Source organism: Dreissena polymorpha, chromosome 10, assembly GCF_020536995.1.
Source record: "Dreissena polymorpha isolate Duluth1 chromosome 10, UMN_Dpol_1.0, whole genome shotgun sequence".
Classification (NCBI taxonomy): domain Eukaryota; kingdom Metazoa; phylum Mollusca; class Bivalvia; order Myida; family Dreissenidae; genus Dreissena; species Dreissena polymorpha.
The window spans coordinates 80,591,835-80,614,234 of NC_068364.1; the positions used below are offsets into that span (position 1 = coordinate 80,591,835).

A 22,400-nucleotide genomic window follows, 5' to 3' on the forward strand; every position below is an offset into this window, starting at 1 on the left:
CCCAGATTAGCCTGTTCAGTCTGCACATGCTAATCAGTGATGACACTCTCCACTTTTATGATATTTTAAATTTTTTGTTTCAAGAAAGTCTCTTCTTAGCAAAAATCAAGTTTAGAAGGAAAGTGTCGTCAGCACAGGCTAATCTGGGACGACACTTTACGCACTTGCATTAAACCCCCTTTTCACAGAAAGCAGGTAATTTGATTTCACAATTTTATTATTATTTTCAAACTTCTTTTTCGAGAAATGCTTTTGAAGTCATTTTTTTACCAGAAAAATGACAATTTTGAAAAATTATATGTAAATTAAACAGTGCTGATTTTAATTTCAGATTTTTCTATTATTGTTAATACTGCATTTTACTTATTGGAAGGTACTACAAAATTATGAAAGATCTATTTGATCTCACTAATTTTTTGCCTTTATTCACCTTTATATTATTTGCTAGATCTAATCGCCCTTTAAGATGGATCACCTTTATATTATTGGCTACACTTTCGGACCTTTTTAGATAGAACATTGGCTTGGCACAAAAATATCGGACCTTTTTAGATAGAACATTGGCTTGGCACAAAAATATCGGACCTTTTTAGATAGAACATTGCCTTGACACAAAAATATCGGACCTTTTTAGATAGAACATTGCCTTGACACAAAAATATCGGACCTTTTTAGATAGAACATTGCCTTGACACAAAAATATCGGACCTTTTTAGATAGAACATTGGCTTGACACAAAAATTATTGAGCTTAAGGCTTTAATGCTATTTTTATTAGGAAATCTCATAACAACAGCAAATTTAAGTTGCTAACATCATAAAGTGCTATGCTGCTTTTGCTTACAACAAGAAACATATCACCCTAAACATAATTCTATTAAACTAAAATAAACTTAACTAACATAATGTTCAATCACCTGTAACACTCATGGTCATATTTCTGTACAACCTACCTGCTATAGTAATCAGTTTGTCCTGTGAGACCTCGATGATGTGATTCCTGGCTATGGACTGGGTGTCAGACTTGTTGGGATCGGAAACCAGAGGACGGATGCCACACCAGGCTGACAGTACATCACCGCGGCGAACTGAAAGGAAAACGTTGAAAAGATTGCTTTTCTTACTACTTAATGAGCCTCGTTCTGGGAACTCTTTCTTTATGCATGTGCGTACAGTGCAGTCCAAGATTAGCCTGTGCAGTTTGCACAGGCTTATCAGGGTTGACACAGGGCTAGCGCTGGCCCAAAATATCTTTGAGCCACCCAGATCTAGGTGTGGCAGGGGGCATGCCCCCCCCCCCCCCCCCCGAAAATTCTAGATTGTCTGTGGTGCGTTAGCCAACCAGTTTTCGTTTGTTTCAAATAACAATGTATACTATAGATTTTTCATATTTCTTTTAATGACAACAAGCACATGTCACATATCATAATATACATCACATCACAATTTTCATAGTAATAGAGATATTTTCATACAGCACATTTTTAACAACATGATAGATGTCAATGTCTATTCCTTTTCTCAACAGAATGTCACAGACATAGATGGACTCAGCATTTGCAATACTTAAATCAGATATGCCCAAAAAGTGGGTCACATGATAGACTGATCCAAAACAATCACTCTCTATAATTTTTAGATAACAGCTCAAATATTGTGACACAGACACATCTGTTGACTCATCTATCATCAGACTGAATTTTGGACAGTGTTTCAATTTTTCTAACAATTTTAAATGCAAAGACCTTAATAAACACCGACTGCTTTCTAGTATCGACGGCATGAGTGTGATCTGAAAAAAATAAAAAAAATACATAGTCAATCTGCATATATACATATAGTTAGACTATAGCATTTCAAAGTAATTTCAAATTAAAATTCCTCTCATCTTTAAAATCTTACCTTTAGACTTGGCATGTTTCGTAACCGAGTCTTTTTTCAGGATATTGCAACCTACAGTGAACGTGTTGGAAGTCTGCACCTTAATGCATAGGTCACAGTACATTGATATTGATTCATTCTCAAAGCGAAGCCAATTATTATCAACTTTCCATGACTCTTGGAATGCTCTAGTTTTTTTGTGTTTTAATTTGTTTGTTCAGACTCATTTTCATCCAAAGGACGATTTAAGGTTAAAGGAGCCATGTTAGCGACTATACGGAAAAAGTGGTTACTTCCATTTATATTGTAGACGACATGAATTACTCTTCCTATGTGTTACAAATTCGTAACTTAAATTAAACTTTAATTGCAATTAAACCGCGTGTGTTTTTCACGTTTTCCTTTGGTTAAAATACGCCGCTGTTAGTTAGCATAGTGTGTGAGTAAAACGATCAAATTAATTAATTATCACCTTTTCATTTCAATCGAAAATCGGCAGAAAGTTGTAACATCAACGACATAGAACTAATTATTTAATTATCACTCTTTAATTTAGATCGATAGTCAGCTTGGAAATAATTAATTTATTGTCACGGTTATTTTCATTTTTAATCTTATAATACGACATTTGCGACCGGCTGCTATTTTGTTTGCAGACGACTATATTAACTGTGTATTCAAAGCTCCACCCATTTTTACGTTTCATTCAACAACGTCATTTTATGTGTAAGCGAGCTAAGTTTTGATTGGCCAGCTACCATGTGCACCTCAATAACAATAAGGTCAAGCGATGTCTCGATACAGGTGCAGACCGGTTTTCGTTCACGGTTCAAATTGCGAATACTTTCATTGAAACAAAGAGAAAAATATAGAAAACCAGTTTCAGGTTAAAATGGCGGCTGTTTTCAATGAAATTTTACGAGATTTTAGCATTTTCGCAAATCGGGTTTTTCTTGAGCCAAATTCTCAATATTTTCGCAAATGGCTCAAGTGGCGAACGACAGCGCGAGCCCTGGTTGACACTTTCTATTGTTATGTTATCATTCGTTTAAATAAGTCTGCACGGGCTATTCTTGGACAACTCTTTACAAAATGCATCAAGCCTTGTATTCTCAGAATGAGTATTATTGTGAAGGATTGAATATATTAGATGCTATACATGACATAAAAGTTTTATCTGACATCCTCATTTACATTTCTTTTTGTAAATTGTCTTACTTCAAATGGGGAGTTCTTAATCTGTCATCTTTGATCAAATAGAAAAAACACGTTAATTATTTCATTATAATATTTGCATAAGGAATTAATTTTACAATAAATATGCAAGAAGAAAATCAAAACCATATGCCATCAAGTAATTACATGGTTCATATTGTATTTGCACTGTCTGAAAAACAAATCCCCATATTTCTTTGGCAAATAATATGGGAAGGTTTACATCGTTACATGGGTTGCACTATACAGTGCAATTATTGTGGTTTCAATGACACAAATGAGTTTGCAATTAAATATAAATGAAATAAAAAACTAAATATGTATGTGTTTTGAATGAAATACAATAGAAGAATAAACATGGGTTGGAATATATGGCTGCCCTGAAACCTGTGAGATCATGAGTCTTTCAATTTTCTTATGTCAATCGTATGTCTGTGTGATGTACTTTAGGAGACATTGACATTTCCTCCCTATATCATTGGCTCATAAGTTGTTCATGTACACTAGGGCAGTTTCCAGCCACTCTACATTGGCCTATTTGCCTTGCAGATACCAATTAAAGCCCCTGGGTGGAGAGGCAGAAGCATGGAATAATGTTTTGCTTACAAAAAGGCATCCTCTAATACACAGGAGGGAAGCCCATATCATTATCATTTTATTTATATATATATATGCTATAATAGAAACAAGGAGTGCAACTTCATTTGCCTAAAAACTAAACCATCTTTACTGTAAACGATGTAACTCAAACAATTTTTACCGAATCAACTACACACCAGTTGTTTAAGAAAGCTAATAAAATAATTTATCTGGAAAAATTAACATCAGTGCCATTCATCAAGCAGTATTTCGATACTAGCCCTCAGAAATTGACACTCATGGAAAAAAATTTGGTCGGACATCATAGTGTCCAATAAAGCTTCAATTTCCGATCGTTTCAAACAGCAGAAACACAAAGGTTACATGACTGTTTGTCATCTAAACGGTTATTTCCCGTTTAATAAACATTAATGAATTGATAAAAATTAATTTTATAATCATTCGCACACCATCAAAAGTGTTTTTCACTCCGATTTGTAAGTAAACAACCACGAGGTTTACTCTGTGAGGGAAGTGTGGGAATCCTCTGACGTCATTTGATAAATCCATGTGTTCGCATGCGTTTTTTTTATTGGTTAGGCGGAATTTCCCGAGGATCTCAGTAAAAATGTGAGTGAGACATTGATGAAAACCGACCAATCATATTTTATGTTAAAAAAATCTCTGACATCATCAAAGGGTTTGCCAGAGTCAAAATAGAATTTTTCTATTTAGAGTTTATACTGAAGATCCGAAAGACGCGATAAAATGATTCTTACCATACTTTTTCGATAACAATTAGTATTGTAACCGATCAAAAAATCTTCAATGTGCATACAGGTGCTGTTTATCTACAGTTTAATGACTTGGTTATTGAGTTTTAGCTCGACATGGAAAATCTCTATGTGGACACTATTGTGTCCGACCAAACATGATTTTGGAAATGGGTCAACTTCTGAGGGCTGGTATCAAAATACTGCTGGATCAATGGTACTGATGTTTATTTTTTCTGATAAATTATTGTATTAGCTTTCGACCGGTGTGTAGTTGATTTGTTAAAAATTGTACGAGTGACATCGTTTACAGTAAAAGTCCTAAAATACCAAACCACTAGTTTCGAAAATCTATCAAAACCCCTTAATTACAATTTTTTAACACAAGCAGATAAATAACACTCCTGCCTGATGTCATAACTTCAACATCCGGATGGAAATCTACAACTAAATCTCTTTTTTTATGAAATCACGCAGCTAAATAACACTCCTGCCCAATGTCATACCTTCCACATCGGGATGTAGGTAGTTTCGCACCTCACTCAGAATGAACTGGATCTCCTTTTCAGATGGGGCTGGCGCAAATGTGATCTCGCATGCAGTGTCTGTAGTCCCTGCAAATGGTGTGACAAAACTCAAAATAATGCAACAACAACTTTTTTTTTAGCGTTGAAGTTGAAATTTCTACTGAAGAAAGATAACAAAACACCATTATATCATAATATAATAGCCCAAACCACAAAAATTTTGCACAATTCCAACAAGATTTTATTAAGAGTAGGTTTTCGGGTTGTATGCTGGGTTAGTATGAGGTCTTCTTAAATGATTGCGGTATTATGCCAGGAAAATGAGTTTTTCTTAAATTTTTCAAAGTTTCCAGAGTTAAAGTTAAGTTTTTTATTGTTAGCTCGGCTGTTTTCGGAGAGGTATTGTCATAGCCAGCTCGTCGTCCTCCGTGCTAAAACCTTGACATTTTCCTCTAACATCAAAGTGCTTCAACCTACAACTTTGAAACTTCATATGTAGATGTACCTTGATGAGTTCTACACACCACACCCATTTTTGGGTCACTAGGTCGAAGGTCAAGGTCACTGTGACCTCTAAAAAAAAAAAAAATCTGACAAGCTTTCGCAGCCGAGCGTGGCACCCGTTATGCGGTGCTCTTGTTTCCTTTGTTTCGTTTACCTTGTTTTTTTTGTGCAATATTTCTATTCAGGAACAAGATTTCCACAGCTTTTGTGTACTTTTGCACTGATGAGTCATATACTTCCATTACCTGCAATGGTGACGTTCTGCCATGGCAGGAAGAAGATGACACGACCATCGCTGGTGGCCGGGTCCAGTAGACCCATGTTTGTTGGGCTAAAGTAGGCAAATATACAAAGGTCAATTAACTTACAGTTACTGGCTTACGGAAAATATACTCAAATGTACACTGGTGTATGGCTGGTTGTTTAAGTCTATTTTCTGTACCTGGATAACATTGTATACTTAATAACGCTCACCTAATAAACTAATTGAGCCAAATTAATCACTACCAGGTGCCAAATAATTGAGCCTCGCTTTCATTAAACAGGGTTAGTGTCTTCCTAGATTAGCCTGTAATAAATATTTATTGATTGTGTGTGTGTGTACAAACTGTAGTGTAACCTGTAGTAATCTGGTATTGTAAAATTACAATCTTTTACACAGTATAGTAAATTGCGTACCCTTCAATAGCATATTCAAATATTTTTTGTAAGTGAATGCATCATTTTTCTTGCATTCTTACTTCACGGACAGTGAACGATCCAAACTATAGTGTTACATGTAGTAATCTGGTATCGTTTTATATAAAGTTACAATCATTTACACAGTATATTAATTTGCACACCCCTCAAATTCATATTCAAATACTTTTTGCAAGTGAATGCAGCATGTATTTTTGAATTCTCACTCCACAGACAGTGAACAATCAAAACTGTAGTGATACCTGTAGTAATCTGTTGTTTTATAAAACTACAATCTTTTACATAGTATATTGCATACCCCTCAATAGCATATTCAAATACTTTATGTAAGTGAATGCAGCATGTATTTTGCATTCTCACTCCACAGACAGTGAACAATCCAAACTGAAGTGCTACCTGTAGTAATCTGGTAAAACCACATGTGTCCCAGAACTGGGCTGGCAGATCTTCTTGGTCTCGGGTTTACCCATCGTGCGTATAGAGTCAGTGTAGGGACCAGTGGCGTTGACGACACACTTGGCCTTCACATCAAACTCTTTCCCTGTGCAATTTATATTCGCCTGGTTTTAGGAAAATGGGGCTTAATGCATTTGGGTAAAGTGTTGTCCCAGATTTGCCTATGCAGTCCCCACAGGCTAATAAGGGACCACACTTTAAGCTTTTATTGTTATTTTCATTAAAAAGGAAGTCTCTTCTTAGCAATTTTTTTCTGTTTAAGCAGAAAGTGTTTGTCCCTGATAAGCCTGAGCAAATCTGGGACTACACATAACCTGCATGCATTAAGCCCTGGCACTACACATAACCTGCATGCATTAAGCCCTGGGACTACACATAACCTGCATGCATTAAGCCCTGGGACTACACATAACCTGCATGCATTAAGCCCTGGGACTACACATAACCTGCATGTATTAAGCCCTGTTTTCCCAAAGTAAGGCTCATATTGCTTTGGCCTTGCTTCATTGACAACCCACTTGGTCACAAGGTGAAACTGTTTTCCTATACATTTATGAGAATGTTTACTTTTAAACTGTCAATCTGTTTGTTTTTTGTAGCTTTGACAACAACAAGTACCCTGAATCATTCACGATAACATCAAGAACTGATATCACTTATTATACATGTTTTGTCGTGAAAAAGCTCTCTTAGTAAATTGTTTTTGTAAGACAGCTATGAGTACAGACCTGTGAGTCTGTCCTTGACCCTTGCACCGGTGACCACAACATTTCCCTGCTGGTCCTTGCTTCGGTGAAGGGCCACCACCTGTGTGTAGTTAGCTATGGTGCCCCCAAATCTGGCAGTGGATATGGCTATGGAAATGTTCATACGCGCGTCATCATGCTGACCTGCAATGCAAGGTATATATTTAGCTTTTTTTCACTATTTTGGGAATAGAGGCGGGTCCCTTTAAAAAGGGAAAATTCATATTGTCTTGAATAGTAACATTGGGGCATTGGTGTTGTTGTTGTTAATTTAAAAAAAATACTTCAAAATTGAAGGTAAAAGTGTATTTAATATTATTTATACTAAGGTTCAACTTATAATAGAGATGGATAAGGGACGACCTCAAGTTTGAGATTGATTGAAAAACATACAAACATTATTTTTCGGAAACCCTCAATTGGAAATTATTAGGTGCCATTTGGTATAAAATATATCTACCGGTAAATATTAACAAAAAAACAGCACTGAAATATAATGATATAATGTGGTTTTGAGTTGAATGCAAGTTAAGTTTTTCATACTTGTTTGGATTTATATAGATAACTGTATGTTCCTATGAGCTCAACAATGACATGTTTATATTTTGGTTAATTTGTATATCAACAGAATACAATCAAATTAAAATTGCATAAAAAGTTAACATATAATTGGCATGCAACACTTTTAACAGTGGTTTCTGGGAGAAACCAGCAATAAGTATCTACAGAAGATGTTATAATGCTCTCTGAAAAGGGGTCAAACTTGATATCACCAGGTTGCAAGGCAGAAACGATTTTCAATACACTTGAGTCATTTTTGGCCAAGGTCCTTTATATTGCGAAAAATAGTGTCATATTGCATACATCATATTTTGGTCACTAAGATTTCAACATTTAAAATGTATCATAATTTTTTTTCAAGTTAAAATCACACAAATTGACTTGAATTTTAGCATATATTAAAACCTGAATCAGCGAAGAAGTTAACCTTGCATGAAATAATTATAAAGGCGACAAAAACTCAAACATATACTTGTTAACAAGTTGTATATTACCATATCATTTGTTAAAAGAAGAGTTTTTATCTTCTATTTTGGCCTTACTTTTTTTACTATATGACTGGGACCAAGTTATGACACAAATTTGGCTTGGAAAAAATCACTGACCGTCATAGTACACCAAGGCACCAACCAGTTGGTCTCTCTTCAGCATTGGGAATAGTTCCAATGCCTTCTTCTTGGACAGGAAGTAGCTGGGTTTTAGTCGCTGTTTCCCAGCAACAAGGTCGTACATCTTGATCCCTGCCCAGTAATACGGAACCTGCCAGTATCTGGTGGAAGAAAGCAGATTTCCATATTTAAAACCTTTTAATTGTAAGACAACAGGCCAAGCAATGTCGCTTTTTGGTCAACCGTTCATTTTTGTTTAATTTTCTTCTAATAAACAAGAGATGTGTTCGTCAGAAACACAAAGCCACCTAATGCGCTTCTTTTTTTTTACCTTTGATCTTGAAAGATGACCGTTATCTTGACCTTTCACCACTAAAAATATGCAGCTCCATGAGCTACACATGCATGCCAAAAATCAAGTTGCTATATTCAATATTTCAAAAGTTATTGCAAAACTTTACTGTAAGGTTAAAGTTTTGGGACAGAATTTTTTTACCTTTGACCTTGAAGGATGACGTTGACCTTTCACCACTCAAAATGTGCAGCTCCATGAGATACACAAGCATGCCAAATATCAAGTTGCTATGTTCAATATTTCAAAAGTTATTGCAAAACTTTATTGTGCAGTAAAGTTTTGGGACAGAATGACAGACAGAAAGACGGGCCAAAAATAATATACCCCCGATCTATCGATCCAGGGGCATAAAAAATGTGTAAATTAGCTGCTATATTGTTGTAAACTTTAGAGAAAATACTTGATTGACTTTGAAAACATGTCAAGGCTTTTAAAGCTTAATATTTTAGCAAGGTTAAGGGAACCTGAACCATGATCATTTGATTATGTTGGCAAATATTTCAATGCAAAGTTACATGATATGCAAGGCAGACAAATACAAAACTTAATTGATTTAAACCTATGTTTTCATTGTGTATGCAACTCTATATTTTTTGTACTTGACCAGAATAATTAAATAATTAATTTCATAAAAAATAAAATATTTTATTTAGTTTAAACATATTTATTTCAAGCAATACAATTTTTTATTACATAGCATTACATGTCACATTTATACAATGAACATGTTTGAATAGGATTAGAATGAAAGACAATGTCTTATATAGTTCTTCTCCCTAAATATATTTTTAAAAAGGGAGGCCTTTTGTTGGAGTATCACTAGGAGGCTAGCTCTCTCCTTTTACTCACTTATACACAGGCAGCATGATTGGGAATGGATAGGCAAGGTGGGGGGCTATCTCTATCAAGTTGGCCCTCTCTTCTAATGCCTCCTTCACCATTCGGTACTGGAATACATATTGAAATAAGCCTCATTCTGAAAAATCTAGGCTGAATCCATGTGCCTAAAGTGTCATCCCAGATTAGCCTGTGCAATATAAACAGGCTAATCATGGATGAGGCTTTTGTCCTTTACCCTTTTAGCGCTGGAACCGAATTTTAAAGGCCTTTGCAAACAGTTTGGATCAAGATCAGAAGCCACAAAACGTGGTGTCTGATCAGGATCCAAACTGTTTGCTATTCTGATAGTGGTCTTTAAAAAAAAAGTGAAAAAAAAGATGATTTTAGAAATTCAGCAAACACCAATTTAGCATACGACAAATATCCCAGCATGCAAACGGTTAACTGGATTTTTTTAAAGAAAAGAATTCCTGAATTCCATAAAAGGGGAAAGTGTCTTCCTTTAATTGCCTTAGCAGACTGCACAAGCTAATTTGGACAGACACTTTAAGCACATACATTAAGCCAATGTTTCTCAGAAGAATGTTAAAATAATCTACACACAAGTATGATACACACTTTCTATTAGGAAATGTTTTTGTGAATGTTATGAGTGCTAACTGCATATGTTATACTGTATAAGCTTTAAATAACTAAATAATAATAAATGAGACATACAAAAAACTTTCTTCCAATTTTAAATACAACTGCTAAAGTCATGCTTATTTTTACCTGCTACTTGATGCACATTTAATCAATGCAATGGACATTCTACCCAGTGTCTTCAAAAATATCTACATTGTAATTTCAGAGACCTTCTCAACGCCAAGGCCGCCTTCCAAACATGCAATATGACAATGTTATTCAACACATCTACTAAATGTCAATGTCATAAATACCTAATCTAACCTTAATTTGAATGTCATTCTAGAGGCCTTCTGAATGTCAATGTTATCCTACAGCCTGTTAAATGTTAATGGCCATCTCCACACCTGCTCTATCAAATGGCAAACTCATTCAACCCATCTGCTTAATGGCAATGGACATGAAATGCCAAGCTCATTCAACCCATCTGCTTAATGGCAATTGATATGAAATGCCAAACTCATTCAACCCATATGCTTAATGGCAATGGAAGTTTATACACCTGGGAAATCTCTTTCTACACACCCCTTCAATGCAATGTCAAGATTATTAAAAACACATGCTAAATGTCAAAGAAAGTCTACACACTTGATCAATGTCAAGGTTATTGTGCAAATCTGCCCTGAATCAAGATTATCTTACACACCTGTTCAACATAACTTCATAAACTCCAACTATATGCCAATCAATGCACATATTCAATGGCAAGGTCATTCTACACTCTGCTCAACGTGGAGGCCATTCTCCAAACCTGCTCGAGGTCAATATCATTCCACACACCTGCTAAATGCTAGAGTCATTCGTACAAAATCTAGGAAATATTTGTTAAATGCCATACTTAACACCTCCTCAGTATCAATGTCATTCTGCAAAACATGCATAATGTGATTGTACACACCTGCTCAGTATTCAAGGCAATTTTTCAAACCTGCTCAATGCCATTCTGACAACCTGCTCAATTTAGTAAACGTCATTCTGCAAACTTGCTCAAGGCCTTTTTAAAAATCTTTCCAATTTCATTCCACACACCTGCTCATAATCAAGGTTAAACACTGCCTTCTGCAAGTATCTCACTCCGCCATGGATGAGTTTCGTACTTCTGCTTGATGTGCCGGATCCGAAATCATACATCTCCACCATGGCAGTTTTCATACCTGGAAAGAGGAGACATCTTTTTAAAATTCTAAAAAAAACATATCACACCTTCCACTTTCATGGTATTTTTCTTCTTAAGGAAGTCTCTTCTGAGCAAAAACTTTTGCTTAGGTGACAAGTGGCATCCCTGATTAGCCTGTGCCGACTGCACAGGCCTTTCTGGGATAACACTTTTACGCACATGCATTAAGTCCCATTTTCCCAGACATAGCTCATCTAAATTGGTTATACGTTTGACAAAAATATGGAAAGACCGGCCAGCTTTTACATGTCAATAAAGGACTCAGCTAAAAGACCATGGGTAAATAGCAGCTTAATTAAGTTTGTGCTTTATAATCAACTGACTTCAGATTCTTGCACAAACAACTTGGACATAAAGAAAGGTTGACCAATCTTTTTTTCTTTTACTGGTTCATTGACCTCATGATAAAATCTGATTGACGACCTGGAAAGTTAACAGTAAATTATTTTGTATGCATCCATCTAGTAAACGTTTTTGAACACTGCCAAAGGTGTTTCAACATACATTAACCTTTGTAGATGTGGTTGCAAATCAATTGCAAATCAATCAATCAACTGTTTGACATACCAATCCATTAAAACTGTTGTACACTATCAAATGTGTCCCATAGACTTGCACCTAAATTTCAGCGCTTCCGCTAGCTTTTCAAAGTTGGAAGTCCCGACTTCCAAGCCTTGAATTTTGTTATGTATGTCCCAGACATACATTTTTAAGTTCCCCTTTTGTTTCATTTTTTTAATAGACCCTACCGAATGATATATCGATGGATACAGTGCCATAGATAATTATTTGGGCAATAGGGTTTTCACCCATTGATTTTGAAAAATAGGGTGATTTCATTCTTGAAATAGGGCGAAATGAGTTATAAAAATGAAAACCTTAAAATCATTGTTGCTTAACTTCTGTTGAAGATGCACACTTGTCATGCTTGTATTGATTCAATAAAACTGTAAACTATTATAATTTACTTCAATGAACTGATGTTTCATAGCATCTTTAATCCTTGAAACTGTTCATAATATAAACTTTAAACAAGAGCACCGCCTTGCGGGTGCAGACCGCTCATCTATTTTCTTTTTAAAGGTGAAGGGACTCTCATTTTCAATCACAAAGGAGGAGTGGAGTGAAGAGGGGTGTATAGTGTGGGGTTGTGGACATTTATTACATTATCTTCCAAAAAAGCGAAAAAAAAAAAAAAAAAAAAAATCGGGGGGGGGGGGGGGGGGGGGGGGGTTTGGGTGCGATGGTTGGACGGTATTTCAAACATAACTGTTAAAAAAAGAAAAAAATCAAAAAAAAAAATTGGGGGGGGGGGGTGGGGGGGTGGGGGTATAGTGTGAGGGTGCGGTGGTCATTTGTGAGATGATCTTAAAAAAAAAAAAAAAAAAAAAAAAAAATTAGGGGGGGGAGGGGGGAGGGGGGGAGGGCACGGGGGATGGTTTGGGTGAAGTCTATTGTGGTATGTCAGGTAAGAGTAGTTTCATCAAAGTATCAATCAAATCTAATCATAAATAAAGAAGTTATGGCAATTTTAGCAAAATTTAATAATTTGACCTTGAGAGTCAAGGTCATTCAAAGGTCAAAGTAAAATTCAAGTTGCCAGGTACAGTAACCTCATGATAGCATGTAAGTATTTGAAGTTTGAAAGCAATAGCCTTGATACTTCGAGTGGATCGAAACACAAAATTTAACCATATATTAAAAGTTACTAAGTCAAAAAGGGCCATAATTCCGTAACAATGACAACCAGAGTTATGCAACTTGTCCTTTTACTGTACCCTTATGATAGTTTGTGAGTGTTCCAAGTATGAAAGCAATATCTATGATACCTTAGGGGTAAAGTGGACCAAAACATAAATCTTAAGCAAATTTTCAATTTTCTAAGTATAAAGGGCCCATAATTCCGTCCAAATGCCAGTCAGAGTTACATAACTTTGCCTGCACCGACCCCTTATGATAGTTCATAAATCTTGCAAGTATGAAAGCAATAGCTTTGATACTGTAGGAATAAAGTGGACCTAAACACAAAACTTAATCAAATTTTCAATTTTCTAAGTATAAAAAGGGCACATAATTCTGTCAAAATGCCAGTCAGAGTTACATTACTTTGCCTGCACAGTCCCCTCATGATAGTTAGTAAGTGTTGCAAGTATGAAAGCAATAGCTTTGATGCTTAAGGAATAAAATGGACCTAAACACAATACTTAACCAAAATTGTCAATTTTCTAAGTATAAAAAGGGCACATAATTCTGTCAAAATGCATGCCAGAGTTATCTAACTTTGCCTGCCCAGTCCCCTCATGATAGTAAGTAAGTGTACCAAGTTTGAATGCAATAGCATTGATACTTACTGAGAAAAGTGGAACTAAACGCAAAACTTAACCAAAATTTTCAATTTTTTAAGTATAAAAAGGGCACATAATTCTGTCAAAATGCACGCCAGAGTTATCTAACTTTGCCTGTCCAGTCCCCTCATGATAGATAGTAAGTGTACCAAGTTAGAATGCAATAGCATTGATACTTTCTGAGAAAAGTGGACCTAAACGCAAAACTTAACCGGACGCCGACGCCAACGCCAACGCCAACGCCAACGCCGACGCCGACGCCAAGGTGATGACAATAGCTCATAATTTTTTTTCAAAAAATAGATGAGCTAAAAAATGAGATCTTTGTTACTGTCAAACATATAAACATGTTCTAGCAATTGTTCACTCAATCAAGGAACCCTTAGGCTGAACATTTTTTATTTTGCATCGTAGTAGAAGCTGAAAGTACAGATGCTTTACTACTACATGCACAATGAGCGACGCATTAAGTCAGATTGAAAATACATGCATGTCGTAGTAAATAATTTGGTCAGACGCATTATTTAACTATGAAATCTACACTGTAGAGCTTTTAAATTACTTTGACTGTTGTCCTGCTCCGTTATCCAGGCGCTTGTTAAATGTTACGATAATAATTCAAAAGAGTAAATACCGAAAATAAGCAAAGCATTTTAGATTGTATCGTACGCATTTATTTTCACAGATTTGCGTTAGATCCAAATTGGTTGCGTTTTCAATACGCATGATATTGTATTTCTTTGCGTTTTTTAACATTTTAATAGGGTGAAAGACGCAGATACGCAGCTTATCTGGGACACTGGATGGATACAAACATTTCAAAAGATCTATGAATAAACATAAATGTATTATATAAATAGATCTTTGCATGTTCCAATACTATCCATTACCTGATAATCCAGTATTATTGCGATTTCTATTTTTTAAACCAAAATACAGCCAATATTGAGGATGAATGTGTTCAAGAATTTCATAAACACAAACGTCCGTCATTTTACGCAAGTGCATATACAAAACGAAGGAATGATTATATAGCACACAGCATAAAATAGTTAAGACACTTGATACTTAGTTAAAACATATTTTTGAAGCTCATTTGCATCAGAAGCCTAAGGCTGATTGAAACACTCTCGAGTCCGTTTTCTGGGTAGAACCAGTACTTGGCATCATTGGGGAACTGCAGTAGAGATCAAACCTCCTTGCCGCTCAGGGCCCTCAATCTATCAAATCTGCCGCCGAATATCGGCGGCAGTCCCCCACCTGAAAAGTATACTTTTTTCCCCTTTTGGGGGAAAAAATTCCCCCTAAAAAAAAAAAAATTTTTTTTTTTTTTTTTTTTTTTTTTAGAAAAAGATGTGTCTCGTGATTATTATATCTCAATTCTATTTCAATTTAATCTTTTCAAACAAACTAAATTATGAAAAATGCAATGAATATAGTGCAAACATGTACAAATGAAATAATGAGAGAGTAAGTAAAAACTTCCCCCAAAAAGGGAAACGCCGCAAAAATTCCCCCTCCTAAGGGCTGCGGACCCCTTCCCCCAAAGTAGTGTGAGGGCCCTGCTGCTTGGCAGCTGCCATACCCATTAAGCCCCTGCGACTTGGAAAACTTAAAACTTGGTAGTCACAACTTGCTAATGACCACACACTACTGACTTCTGCTGACAGAGTCAAATGCCACAACCGCTCCGGTGGCTCTATCTGCTATCAAGTATGTCAAACTGACCCTTGCTGACCTCTTCTGACCCCACACTACTGACCTCTGCTGACAGAGTCAAGGGCCACTTCCACTCTATTTGCTCCCTCGTCTATTACAAGTATGTAAAACTGACCTCTGCTGACCCCACACTGATCTCAGCTGACAGAGGCAAGTGCCACACCCGCTCCAGTGGTTCCACCCCCTATCACATGTATGTCAAACTGACCCCACACTGACCTCTGCTGACAGAGTCAAAAGCCACACCCGCTCCAGTGGTTCCATCCCCTATCACATGTATATCAAACTGATCCCCTGCTGACCTCTACTGACCCCACACTGACCTCCGCTGACCAAGTCAAGGGCCACTACCACTCTATTTGCTCCCTCGTCTATTACAAGTATGTCAAACTGACCTCTGCTGACCCCACACTGATCTCAGCTGACAGAGGCAAGAGCCACACCCACTCCAGTGTTTCCACCCCCTATCAAAAGTATGTCAAACTGACCCCACATTGACCCCTACTGACCCACACTGACTTCTGCTGTAAGAGTCAAGAGCCACACTCGCTCCAGTGTTTCAACCTGCTATCAAAAGTATGTCAAACTGACCCCACACTGACTTCTGCTGACCCCACACTACTGACCTCTGCTGACAGAGTCAAGAGCTACACCTGCCCCAGTGTTTCCACCTGCTATCAAAAGTATGTCAAACTGACCACACACTGACCTCTACTACTGACCCCACACTACTGACCTCTGCTGACAGAGTCAAGAGCCACACCAGCTCCAGTGGCTCCACCCCCTATCACAAGTATGTCAAACTCCTCCGTTGCCAAGGACTTCAGCTGTTGCTCCCTAGTAGGTAGAGGGGCCCAGGCGTATTTATCTTGGGCTTCATCAGCCGCGTGTACAGTCTGTAAGAAAAAGGCAGCATAAATCGTTTTATAAAACATACTGTAAATGTATAGAAATTCGTGGGCATGAATTTTCGTGGTTTAATAAAAAAAACTAATTCGTTGACACGTAATTTCGTGGATTTCAAATTTTCGAGGAAGACTGACCGTGATAATAATTAAACTTTTATTAAAACAACCAGAGTAATAACAAAGTATAATCTGCTAATCTGTGTTGACAGCAAGACTTGAGGTTAATGTGCACTGAAGCATGAAAGTGTTGCAGATAATTGTCGATAAGACCACTAAAGCGTCGCACTTGTGGGTCCCCACTCACTAATTGCCATCAATGTTGTTTTGACAATAGTGGCAATTCTGAGCGCAGTCGGTCTGCTAATAGTAACAATTGAGTAATAAGGTCCCCAAAATACACGTGTTAATACCAGTACGTCCTTTTAACTTTAATTGGCACTAATTGACATGTGATAAATCTGCAAACTGTTAATTTGACGACGAAATGACCAATTCCGAATTAAAAATGTATAAATAATCGCTGGTACTTGAATTCATGGTTCAGCAGACCAACGGAATCCATGAAAATTCGTACCACTGGAAATTTGATGGTTTTACAGTATGCATTAGAATTTCTGCTGGGTTCTTTTCTGTAGGCTATGAGACCATGGTGTAAATCAATTCATTACAATCCACTGCAAATACATTCCAGAAATGTCAAGATGCTGCATTTTATAACTGCTGATTCCCCAAGTAGAATAACCTTCATTGATTCATTTACCACTAAGATTTAGAGCAACCTCAAGCCAAAATTCGGTCAGTGTCAAGGTCAAAATGTGGTCAGGTGTAGTGATTGTGCTAACTGTTATTAATGAGAGTATTAAAGCTTATTAGTAAGCAGTTTTGATGTTCATGGAAAGTCAATTTAAGTACTGATAAAGCAAGAATAAAGAATGTTTATCTTTTGAATGTATTTAGTCCAAAATTAGGCCCAGAAAATTTCACAAGTCAAGTTTACTACTTTTCACAATGTATGCATTGTTTTTTTTACAATTTAGATTGGGAAAAATCACGGTGTTTTTTTAATAAAATTGGGAAATTAGTGTTGTTGTTTTTGTCTTTTTACAAATACTTCAAAATTGAGAATAAAAGTGTCTTCAATATTATATTAACTAAGGTTGCATGAAGTTATGACATGGATGGGAGATTTTTTCTTTTTATCTTTTATTTTTTTTTTTTTTTTTGTTAATATTATCTTTTGAGTGTATATAAACCGTCAATTGGGAATTTTTAGGTCGCAATGAGTAAAACATTATATACATACATATATACATGTATACATTGTTCAATTGGGAATGTACCATATACCAAACACACTGGTATTTTATTATTAACAGAAATAAAGTAAAAACAGTCTCCACAGATACATATACCCCATCATACATTGGGCAAAACCAGTAAAACTTAACAAGGCCCATTAACCATTTGTGAACCTCGCACAGACTTAAAATAATTACTGGATAGAGGAATTCTGACCTTAATAACTAATGAAACATTTGTATATGATAAGAACTTGTTTTTTACTGATTTTTCATATCTGAAGAGAAAAAGATTATCCAAAGACATTGTTCCAGTTGCTATAAAGAATAAATTAAGAATAGCAAAAATTATTGACTTTAAGGGGACAATAATAAATTGTGTGTATGTACACACCATGTCCTGGTTCTGTGAGTTGATATAGCTCCATACTGCCGTGCCGCCTCCAACTGCCAGCCCAGCATAGGCCAACTTCCGAACCAGACCATTCACTTTACGAAACGAAAAAGCCATTGCTATGTGCTAGAATGTCTCATTACTGAAATGTAAAGGCATAAAGCCATAACATGTTTATTGTTAACTTATTATCCCTGACAAATGGGAACATGAACATTTCATTTTGACATAGTTTTATCAATGTTAACACTGAGCATAAAATTCCTACAAGGTTCATGTTGATATGAATTTATAAAAAAAACATTTAGGTTACAGCATAGTAGAAACATCAGACATGTTGGCTTGGCTTTTTCGGATGCCTTTGTGCAACAACAAAAAGATAACAAACGAGTATGATGTATCCCTTATTCTCATAGTATTGGTCCTCCTCATTGCATTGTGCCTTTATCGAAAACCCCTCAAAAAGTGCTGGACAGTAAATGTTTTTCAATTTTTAGAAGTTTTCATTTATTTGCTGCTTATAACCAGTAATGACTATTACGACGATCTTTCTCATATTTTCCTATTTTCAGTACAAAGTACTGGTCATGTTTATTCCAGGCCGATATTATGATTACACAAAATTGTGTTAACTAGTTTGTTTTTGGTTTATTACCCCGGTAGTAGGTTTATCAAATGTTGTATACGCCGTTTATTTGTGAAAAACAAATGTAAACATAATTTAAGAGAAACATGAACATGGTTTTGGTTTTTCCAATAAGAAACTAATTATAGAAAAAGAACATGCACACAGTAACAAACCTTAGCAATCAATCAGAAGGGCCGATATTATGAGATATGGTGTACAATATGGACCGATATTGTGAGAAACAGTGTACATGATACTGATTACTACATGGCCATGGAGCTTAGTCTCGCAAGTATTTTGGCAAAATATTACTGATTTAAATTATTTTAATGCAGTTTTTGTTGTTATGTCCAAGCCTACACATTAAAGGGCCCTTTTCACAGATTTTGGCATGTTTTGAAGTTTGTCATTAAATGCTAAGTTGATAAATGTTAATATTGGATATAAAAAGCTCCAGTAAAAAATAAAGAATAAAATTTAAAAAAGAAAAAAAGGTAACCCTCGGCAGGGCTGGAACCACTGACCCCTGGAGTCCTGGAGTAAACAGTGACAGGTGTATTTTATACTTCATATAACCAATCCTCGTTGTTTCACAAAATATAACGACAACAACAGAACTCTCCAAATTATTAATTGGTTTCGCGTTGCAACGCTTTATAATTTTCGGGTTTTTAAATTGTCAAACGATGCATATAATGGCTATTTTAGACTGTTTAGAGCATAGTAAATGTTCAATATTACTGTTTCCTCACAAATATCATAACTAAAACGAAAATTTGCGAATCTGAAACAACTTTTTCAATTTTTTCAATTTACACAAACATGAAAAGGCCCCTTTAAATCATAGATTGCCATATCAAAGTAACATGTATGTTTTCAATCTAATCCTTTCACATAAAATAGTTAGATGTTTTCATTAAGAGGGACGATACTATGGATACACTAGCAAAAGAAACTTCAGCGTACAGTTTATATAGCCTGTACGCTGAAGCGAACCCCATATCGAAAGTCAACCAGAGTCGTAACATATTTATGTCAAATCAAAGACAGTTCATTTTCTTGGATACATTTCTACATATATTGGTAAATCATTAAATGAATATAAATTATTGCATCGGGGCATATTTTAAGATTAAAATGTTTCAAATGCATCTAACAATATATGAAAATAACTATCATCAGCCTGAAATTCACAATTTTGACTCCATTATCACTTTGTCACGTGACAACTTTTCATTTGGATATTTTCGGATCAACCTTATCATTTTTTGCTGAAATTGTAAACATTACTTTAGTTTTCTGAAATCTATTATTTGTGATTAAAAACTTACGTCTGGTGGATTAAAAGACTGATTTCAAAGGTAAACAGGTAATTTAAAATTATATTCTTTGAGTTTGTATTTACACTAAAATTTGTTTACAAAGCAAGCAGGAATAATTTAAAATACCGGGAAATGTCATTCTGAATTTAAAAATACATGTACTTGAGCAAATGATATGTTTCTAAAAATAGAAATAACGTCATACAGGGCCCTCAATCTATCAAATCTGGGGCCGAATTTCGGCCGCAGTCCCCCACCTGAAAAGTATACTTTTTTCCCCTTTCTGCGGGAAAAATTCCTACTGAAATAAAAAAAATTAAAAAAATTATTAAGATGTGTCTCATGATTATTATATCTCAATTCTATTTCAATTTAATCTTGTAAAACATACTAAATTATGAAAAGTGAAAGAATAAAGTGCAAACATGTACACATGTAATAATGAGAGAGTAAGAAAAAAAATCCCCCCAAAAGCAAAACGCCGCAAAAATTCCCCCTCATGAGGGTAGCGACCCGCTTTAGGGCTTAACACTAACTTTTTTTCAACTAGCCCATTCGGGCTAGTAAATGCAGAACCTACTAGCCCTGACCAATCTTTCATGTGCCCTGACCAAAGTATTATCAAAACCTTTATATTTATCACTTAACTTGCATTTTCTTGTGCGTGGAGATGCGCAATTATGATTCAATCATTCTTATTAGCTTGCCTTACTAATGCTAATGAATTCAATATTCATCTACTTAAGACATCTATTTGTAATCTTCACGCCATTTCGGGAGAAATTTCCTTGTTTTTTTTCCTCATACTTTCTCTTACTTTCTTCCTTCCCTTTTCTTTTCTTATCCGAGGAACCCCGATCCCCACCCGTAAAGCCAAACTTAAACAACGACATGAACGTTAAAACCTTTTTGCATAGATTGCCGCGGTTGCCGTCCGACAACAAACGGTAAGTGAATCTTAGGTGTCGCAAAATAACAAATAACGTGTTACGGTAGTCGTAACAATTGTACATGGTTAACTCTCTACTAAAAGCCGGGATCGACCATTATATCGGGCATGTTACTGGGACATTGGCTAGCCCGGACCTAGGTACAGGCAGTGAATGTCGTTCGGATGTGCCTTAGTGTTAAGCCCTGCGCTTCCCCTAAAATGGATTTAGGGCCCTGTCATATGACCCTGAAATCTCGGGAGATTCGCATTTCAAGAATGTCTGTCACATCGCTGTTTTTCTCCATATGTTAGAGCAGAAAAGATAAATTTTAAATGTTTAAGTTAGTATTTTGTGAAAGAAAAATCAGTTAAATCAGAGCTCCAGATAAGGTTTTGTGAAATTCTTAAATTACTACCAGATTTTCAAAAAGAATTCTTAACTCTGAAATTTTATTTTTAACGTTACTACTAAGTTTTGGAAAATAATTCTTATTTTTTCTTAATGACCTAAAAATAAATAATAATGGTTATTTTCATGCAAAAAAAAAATCAAAATAAACATACTAGCAACTTTATTTATACGAGTTCAACAGTGTCTTTTCAGTATTATACAATTTTATTTTTCAAATACCTTCATATGCCCAAACTGTGCTTAGATTTGCTTGCCTTAGATGAATTTTTACATATTTTACAATTAATACGGGTCTCCCCTTCAATCTTTTCAACGATTAGCCACGGGACTTGTCCCTTCCACTCGTTCAATGTTTTTTTGTGTGTGTTTAAGTTTGAACCCGTCTTGTCGCATTTTGTTTAGCTTTTCCGACTGTGTCGGCAACTGAACATACAACATCGTATAAGATCTTTTCTATAATGTCTTTCTAAACATTTTACTTCGGCTCACTTTGCGTACAATATGTTAAAAGCGTGTTTTTGGACGCTTTGCAGTTTTTTAGGACGCTCTCTGGGCGCCGCCATTGTTTTTTGACAGATAGACTGCATACGCCGCTTTTATTGGAAAAAATGCGCATTGTTAAACAAACCCGATAACCATTCTATATAAGCACCGCAAAGATCTTTAATACGCGAAAAGAACTCAATAAAAATCGATACGAACCGATGTAAAAATAATATTCGTAACTTGATTTTGTAATTCTTAATGGTACGACAAGATTTTAAAATAAATACGTAACGGACTTGAAAATAATTCGTAATTACGAAAATACGACCCTTATCTGGAGCTCTGTAAATGTC

The 22,400-nt window shown here is 35.8% G+C and overlaps 1 protein-coding gene across 7 annotated transcripts in view; it reads right to left on the reverse strand.

The window, feature by feature from the left end:
* LOC127847051 (glycerol-3-phosphate dehydrogenase, mitochondrial-like) overlaps positions 1-22,400 on the reverse strand; it is a 60,482-nt gene that overhangs the window by 36,562 nt on the left and 1,520 nt on the right. For all 7 annotated transcript variants that reach the window (XM_052378592.1, XM_052378595.1, XM_052378597.1 and 4 more), the window contains exons 2-11: positions 18,269-18,410; positions 16,405-16,564; positions 11,457-11,581; positions 9,753-9,850; positions 8,546-8,709; positions 7,362-7,523; positions 6,574-6,718; positions 5,724-5,809; positions 4,954-5,061; positions 953-1,087 (exon numbers count right to left, since the gene is read on the reverse strand). In XM_052378592.1, the coding sequence (XP_052234552.1) occupies positions 953-1,087; positions 4,954-5,061; positions 5,724-5,809; positions 6,574-6,718; positions 7,362-7,523; positions 8,546-8,709; positions 9,753-9,850; positions 11,457-11,581; positions 16,405-16,564; positions 18,269-18,385 (1,300 nt within the window). In that variant the 5' untranslated portion in view covers positions 18,386-18,410. The remainder of the gene's footprint in view (positions 1-952; positions 1,088-4,953; positions 5,062-5,723; positions 5,810-6,573; positions 6,719-7,361; positions 7,524-8,545; positions 8,710-9,752; positions 9,851-11,456; positions 11,582-16,404; positions 16,565-18,268; positions 18,411-22,400) is intronic.